The sequence below is a fragment of the Anomaloglossus baeobatrachus genome, chromosome 4 (assembly GCF_048569485.1).
Source record: "Anomaloglossus baeobatrachus isolate aAnoBae1 chromosome 4, aAnoBae1.hap1, whole genome shotgun sequence".
In the NCBI taxonomy this organism is placed as follows: domain Eukaryota; kingdom Metazoa; phylum Chordata; class Amphibia; order Anura; family Aromobatidae; genus Anomaloglossus; species Anomaloglossus baeobatrachus.
In genome coordinates this window covers 127,512,257-127,519,604 of record NC_134356.1, presented here as the reverse complement: position 1 = coordinate 127,519,604, position 7,348 = coordinate 127,512,257, and the positions used below count along the sequence as shown (strand labels likewise).

The following is a 7,348-nucleotide window of genomic DNA, read 5'->3' as shown; positions in this document are numbered from 1 at the left end:
CTCTTGTCATATTTTGATCACCAGCCAGGTAAAACCAGACTGCTGGGAGCTGAGATTCTCAGTGTGGTAAGGCCGAAGTGTTCTGGGCTCCCCACGCTGAAAACCACAGTCTGCAGCCGCCCTTGAAAACGCATTCATCGTAGCGCCATTTCCAGGCGCTTTACCCGGCTCTTCAGCAGCCCTGGTGGGGGAGGGGGGGTGGCACACTGGGTAAAAATGGGGTAATGCCAGCTTTGTATTCTCAGCTGGTACTAAGCCTGAAATTCATGGCGTCAAGCCAAATTAGACCTGGCCACCATGACGTTCTAGAAAACATTAAAAAAAAACAACAGATTTTTTTTTTATTACAAATTAAACAAAAAACACATTTAATGACTCCATCTTCAGTCCGAGTTAGTTCACAGGCAGAGCAATGTCAGCTCTGCGACACTCAGCAAGCATCTGTCCAGAGCGACAAGCAGGCTCAGACTAACAATGAAAGTCAGAAGTCAATCGAGTTCACTGCTGAGCAATCAGCCCGTGGTTAGGGGACCCTGCGAGCCCTCATTGGGTGATTAAAAGAAATGCTGCAGTATATTGCTGCTAATTAACTGCTTGGATACCCCAGCCTAATGGCCAAGATCAGCTGAGAACTGCTCTGGCAGTGGACAGAACAAAGCGACAAATGAGCAAAACAGCACCCTCATGTATTAGTGATCACATACGTGTACTACGTTTTTTTCCCATTGAAGTGAATGTGCTGCCGTAATGTGCAGCCACTAACAAATGTACTAGGCTGCTGTGGTCTGCCCATACAGTGCTTAGTCCTGGCAGCTGCTGGAGCACTGAAGCTGGGGCACCAGACTATATATAAGGACATAGTCTCAATATTTCTATATGGGCAGTAGACTATGCATTTCTAAGGGGGAAGGACCGAGATGCTAACAGACATTTTTCAATTCACAGAGAACCCCTTCAAATCATAAATGACATCTGCAATGTCATCAAAAAAGCGCAAGATTGCTGATGAAAAACGAATATTTCAGGACAAGTGGGAACAGCTATATTTTGTCACAGAGGTTGGAGCGAAAGTCCAGTGTTTGATTTGTTTTCAATTTATCGCAGTGCTTAAGGACTACAATGTGCGACGACATTACATGACGCACCACGGAGAACAGTATGAAGCACTGTCTGGCAAACTACGAGATGAAAAGGTTCAGCAGCTGAAAGCATCACTTAAAAAACAGCGAAACCTTTTCTCAAGTATTAACAAGGCAAGCGAATCTTCGGTGAAAGCAAGTTTTGTCCTCAGTAACATGATAGCAAAATATTCACGACCATTTACTGAGGGTCAGTTCATTAAAGACTGTTTTGTAAAGGCAAGTGAAATTTTGTGTCCAGACAAAACAAAACTATTCGAAGGCATAAGCTTGTCCGCGAATACTGTTGCTAGTAGAATCACTGAATCTGCTAGTAACATTCATCAGCAACTCATTACAGCAGCACAAAGTTTTGAAGCATTTTCCATAGCACTTGACGAGAGTACTGGTGTAACGGATACAGCATACTGTGCTGTGTTCATTCGTGGGGTTGATGAAAACTTAAACATAATCGAGGAATTTTTAGACTTATTACCTATGAAAGGCACAACAACTGGTCGTGACATTTTTAAAGAACTTGAAGATTGTATCAATACAGCAGGACTACCATGGGATAAACTTGTGTCTGTGGTAACCGACGGTGCACCAGCAATGTGTTCTGAAAACATCGGTGTTGTGGGATTATTGAAAGCAAAACGAAACCAGCTTTCTTTGTCGGGTCCTTTCAGCGCAATACACTGCATTCTGCATCAAGAAGCGCTGTGTGGAAAAAGTGTACAACTGAAAGAAGTGATGGACTTTGTGGTTAAGACAGTGAATTTTATACAGGCAAGAGGTCTTAATCATAGGCAGTTTACTTCATTCTTGTCTGATATGGACACCGAATATGGAGACTTGCTGTATCATACTGAAGTCAGATGGCTGAGCCGCGGAAGAGTGTTGAAAAGATTTTTTTCCTTAAGAGAGGAGATAGCGCTTTTTATGGCACTGAAAGATAATGATGTCTTCCAACTTTCTGACCCAGCTTTTCTATCTGATTTAGCGTTTCTAACTGATGTCACAGAACATCTCAATGAACTCAACTTGAAGCTCCAAGGCCAAAAGCACATAATTACAATAATGTTTGACAGTGTCAAAGCATTCAAATGTAAGTTGTCTTTGTGGGCCAAACAGTTGCAGTCTGGCAATTTGGCTCATTTCTCAGCTATGCAGTCACTGGTACAAACTACACCGGATCGTTTGAAAATGTACTCCGATATAATTTTACAACTACTACAAGAGTTCAATCGACGTTTTCATGATTTCCAGGATCTTGAAACTGAATTTGCACTCTTTGCCACACCATTTGCAGTGGATGTTTCTTGTGTTTCAGAAGATCTGCAGATGGAGCTTGTTGACTTGCAGTGTGACACTGTTCTGAAACAGAAGTATATGGACATTGGTGTTCCAGATTTCTATAAGTTTGTTTCACAAGAAAAGTTTCCAAAACTTGTTAAAGCTGCTGCCAGGATCATGGCCATGTTTGGCAGTACATATGTATGCGAACAGTTTTTCTCCTCAATGAAGCTTAATAAATCAGCATTACGGTCAAGACTTACAGATGAGCATCTTCGTGCAACATTGCGATTGGCTACTGCACATGATTTCAAACCCCAAGTTGACATGCTTGTATCTGGCAAACGCAGTCAATTGAGCAGCCAGACTGGAGTTTGTCACACTTGAACTTGAAAACTGTATTGTTAAAATAAATGAGCAGGTGGAAAACACCTGAAAATTTCCATTACGTTCAAACTTAGCAGTGTTGTTATACTAATGTAGCATTGTTATAATAGTTGAAATAATTGATTAACAATTATATTGTATTGTATTAAATTTGAAAGGAATGCGGCCCTCTGCCTTAAATTTTTTTTAGATGCGGCCCACTTACTCTGACGAGTTTGAGACCCCTGTTTTAGGGTGTATTAAAAGAGAAATTAGATCCCATGATCCCAACGTATTGTTACCCCTCTATAAATCACTGGTAAGGCCACATCTAGAATATGGGATCCAGTTTTTGGCTCCACATTTTAAAAAAGGACAATCAGAAGTTAGAGTTAGTTCAAAGGCGGGCAACTAGACTACTACAAGGAATGGAAGACCTCCCATATGATGACAGGTTGAAAAAGTTAGATATGTTTAGCTTAGAAAAAAGACGTCTCAGAGGAGATCTCATTTATATGCAAAAATACATGTGTGGTCAATATAAAGGACTGGCACATGACTTATTCCTTCCAAAGACAGTACTAAGGACCAGGGGGCATTCCCTGTGAGTGGAGAAGAGATTCCGGCAGCAAAATAGGAAAGGGTTCTTTACAGTTAGAGCATTTAGACTGTGGAATGCCCTACCACAAGAGGTAGTAATGGCAGATACTATAATAGATTTTAAAAAAAGGGCTGGATGATTTCCTCAGTACACAAAACATTGTCGGTTATAAATTACTTAATGACAAAATGTGTAAATAATTGCTGGCGGAGGATTGAACTAGATGGACCTAGGTGTTTTTTCAACCTATGTAACTATATAACTATGTACATGCTAGATGTGTTTCCTACATGGCTTTTTGAAAATTTTAATCAGATATTATTATGGCTTGCTTTCAAAAATGGCATTCTTTTTGCCAGTCTTCCATAAAGGCCAGATTTGTGAAGTATATGGCTAATAGTTATCTTGTGGACAGATTTTCCCACCGGAGCTGTAGAGCTCTGCAATTCCTCCAGAGTGACCACGGGCATCTTGGCTGCTTCTCTAATTAGTGCTCTCTTTGCTTGGGTTATCAGTTTAGGTGTATGGCCATGTCTTGGTAGGTTTGTAGTTGTGCCATATGCCCTCCGGATGATGGATTGAACAGTGCCCCGTGAGATGTTCAGAGATTGGGCTACTTTTTATAACCTAACCACGGTTTACTCTTCTATACAACTTCATCCCTGACCTGTTTGTTGTGTTCCTTGTTTTTCATGATTCTATTTGATCCCTAATGTTCTGAAATAAACCGCTGATGTCTTCACAGAAATGCTGTAGATATATTGAGAATAAATTACACACAAATGGACTCAATTTACTAATTATTTGACTTCTGGAGGAAATTGATCACTAAAGGCCCAGTCACACTAAACAACTTACCAGCAATCCCAACAACGATCCAACCTGATAGGGATCGCTGGTAAGTTGCTAGGAGGTTGCTGATGAGATGTCACACTGCGATCCCACCAGCAACCTGACCTGGCAGGGATTGCTGGAGCGTGGCTACACGAGTTGCTGGTGAGCTCACCAGCAACCAGTGACCAGCCCCCAGCCAGCAGCGCTGCGTGGAAGCGATGCAGCGCTTGGTAAATAAGGTAAATATTGGGTAACCAAGCCGATATTTACCTTGGTTACCAGCGCACACCGCTTAGTTCTGGCTCCCTGCTCTCCTAGCTACAGTACACATGGGGTTAATTACCCAATGTGTACTGCAGCTACATGTGCAGAGAGCAGGGAGCCGCGCACACTGCTTAGCGCTGGCTCCCTGCTCTCCTAGCTACAGTACACATGGGGTTAATTACCCGATGTGTACTGCAGCTACATGTGCACAGAGCAGGAGCCGGCACAGACAGCGAGAGCGGCGGAGGCTGGTAACAAAGGTAAATATCGGGTAACCAAGGTAAGGGCTTCTTGGTTACCCGATGTTTACTGTGGTTACCAGCCTCCGCAGAAGCCGGCTCCCTGCTGCCTGCACATTTAGTTGTTGCTCTGTCGCTGTCACACACAGCGATGTGCGCTTCACAGCGGGAGAGCAACAACTAAAAAATGGCCCAGGACATTCAGCAACAACCAGCGACCTCACAGCAGGGGCCGGGTTGTTGCTGGATGTCACACTAAGCAACATCACTAGCAACATCGCTGTTACGTCACAAAAGTTGTTCGTTAGCAGCGATGTTGCTAGCGATGTTGCTAGCGATGTTGTTTAGTGTGACTGGGCCTTAAGATTCTATTTAGGGGTGTCAAACTACAGGGGATTAAATTCAAATGCACATCCCAATTTTCAGATTTATATTTTTAAAATATTTAGAAAACCATGTATTATTTGTTTTACATTTCAGAAATACTTGCCATTTTTGTGTTGCTATATCACATAAAATCTGAATAAAACACAATTAAAGCGTAACTGCAGTTTTAATCTTTATTTAATAAATCAATATTCTACATGAATATAAGATAAGCAACTTTTCAATTTATCTTATCAAACCAATTTGCTTCTTTATCTGCCAGAATTAATCAGTAAATATCAAAATTCTCCATTCTGAAGTAAAGGCCCCTTTACACACTGCAACATCGCTAGCGATGTCGCTGTAACGTCACCGGTTTTGTGACGTAATAGCGACCTCCCCAGCGACATTGCAGTGTGTGAAACGCATCAGTGACCTGGCCCCCGCTCGCTACAAATCTCTCAGGAACATTTTTTGGTCCTTTGTTTCCCGCTGCGCAGCAAGCATTGTTGTATTTGACACAGTTACAACGACTTTGTTAGCGACTTCCCTTTCAAATAGCTGCTTTGACACGTCCCCAAGACCAGCTAGGTTGTTCTGCAGGTCCGTATCGCTGCTGCATCGTTGGCCAGGTCTGCCTGTTTGACAGCTCACCAGAGACTTTCCAGCGATCCCGGCCAGGTCGGGATCGCTGGTGGGATCGCTAGAAAGTCTCAGTGTGTAAAGGGGCCTTAAAATCTCTCTTCAGTGAGGACTTTCCCATTACTGAAATAAGAGATGGCAGTTGTTACTGATAGGGATGAGCAAGCCAGGACTGTAAAGTTTGGGGTTCATATCAAGCACCAGGTATCCAAGTCACGGACTTGAACAACTAAACTAAAACAAAGTTTGTGTCCGAGTTCGGCTATTGTTTGTATGTAAATAAAGGTTGTGGAAAGTCTGCAGCACAGCCAATCAACACGCTTTATTGCATGCAGAAGTTGCCTATCTGCTGCTGTGAACAATTAGGATAAAAAAATGATGTGGGCTCCCACCTATTATTGATAAGCAGCTCAGGAAAACAGACAACTGCGGGCTACAACCCTCAGCAGTCAACTATGCCTTGGCTGGTTATCAAAAATAGATGGGATCCTAGGCTGTTATTTTTTTGTTTTAATTATTTAAATAAATAATTTAAAAAAACGTAGTGAGGTTCCCACAATTTTTGATGACCAGCCAAAGCAAAGCAGACAGCTGGGGTCTGGTATTATCATTATGGGAAGGGCTATGGTTATTTGGCCATTCCAAGCCTAAAAATAGTAGCCAGCAGCCACCTCAGAAGTGGCGCATCCATTAAATACCCCAATTCTTGCACTTTACCCAGGTCTTCATGATTGCTTTGGTGTGGTGGCAATTGTACCAGAATGAAATGGCGAAAACATAGAACAACGGTGAACCTTCTTAGGAGTGTTCAGCTACCCAAATTACTCCAAGAGTGGCAACGACCAGCATAGAAGCAACACAGCATTTCAGAAAAAGAATTGCTCCTAATTTGCTTCTTTTTTTTAAGCCCCTGAGCCCTGATTATGACCATTTTAAAGCACACAAGTTCGGGTCTCTATTGACTTACACTGACAAGCAAAAGTGTAACAATGACTTTTGAATTTCAGGCTACATATCCCACCAGCCACTACAGCTTTGAGTATGAGTCTATCCTACATTTTATTGACAATCATCTTGGCTGTCACATACATAAATTCAACTTGCAATTATTTAGCATATGATTAGTTATGCAGATTCTTGTCATGTCCTTGCATTGTTACTGTTTTGCTCCTAAAAATCTAACTTTCAATTTTCATTATTTTGTTAGTATTTTGTAAATCTACCTTTGATTTCAACACTGCCTGAACCCTTCTGGTTATGCTCTTGGTCAGAATCAAGCATTTCTCAGCTGAGATCTGATCCCAGGTATCTTCTACATATTTCCAATATTTGTGCATACTGGTCGACTCACTTGGGTATGTATACAGCTTTTTCTTGAACTCCTCTGATAATTCTTCAATTGGGTTGAGGTCTGGGGACTGTGGGGTCCAATCCAGCACCACTTCATATCCTTCGGGGCATTGACCTGCTGGAACACTGTATCATCCTTTTTAAACCCATAGTACTCAAGTGCACTGATAATCTCATCTTGTAGGATACTCACACATAGCTCAGCATTGAGACCACCATCAATCCTGGTCAAGTATCCAATGCCTTTGGCTGTGAAACAAGCCTATGGCGCC

The 7,348-nt window shown here is 42.2% G+C and overlaps 1 protein-coding gene across 1 annotated transcript; it reads left to right on the top strand.

The window, feature by feature from the left end:
- The first annotated feature begins 965 nt into the window (after window positions 1-965).
- On the top strand, window positions 966-2,801 carry LOC142302333 (general transcription factor II-I repeat domain-containing protein 2-like). Its single transcript, XM_075343393.1, has one exon. The coding sequence runs from the start codon at window positions 966-968 to the stop codon at window positions 2,799-2,801; it is 1,836 nt and encodes a 611-aa protein (XP_075199508.1).
- Window positions 2,802-7,348: the final 4,547 nt, after the last annotated feature.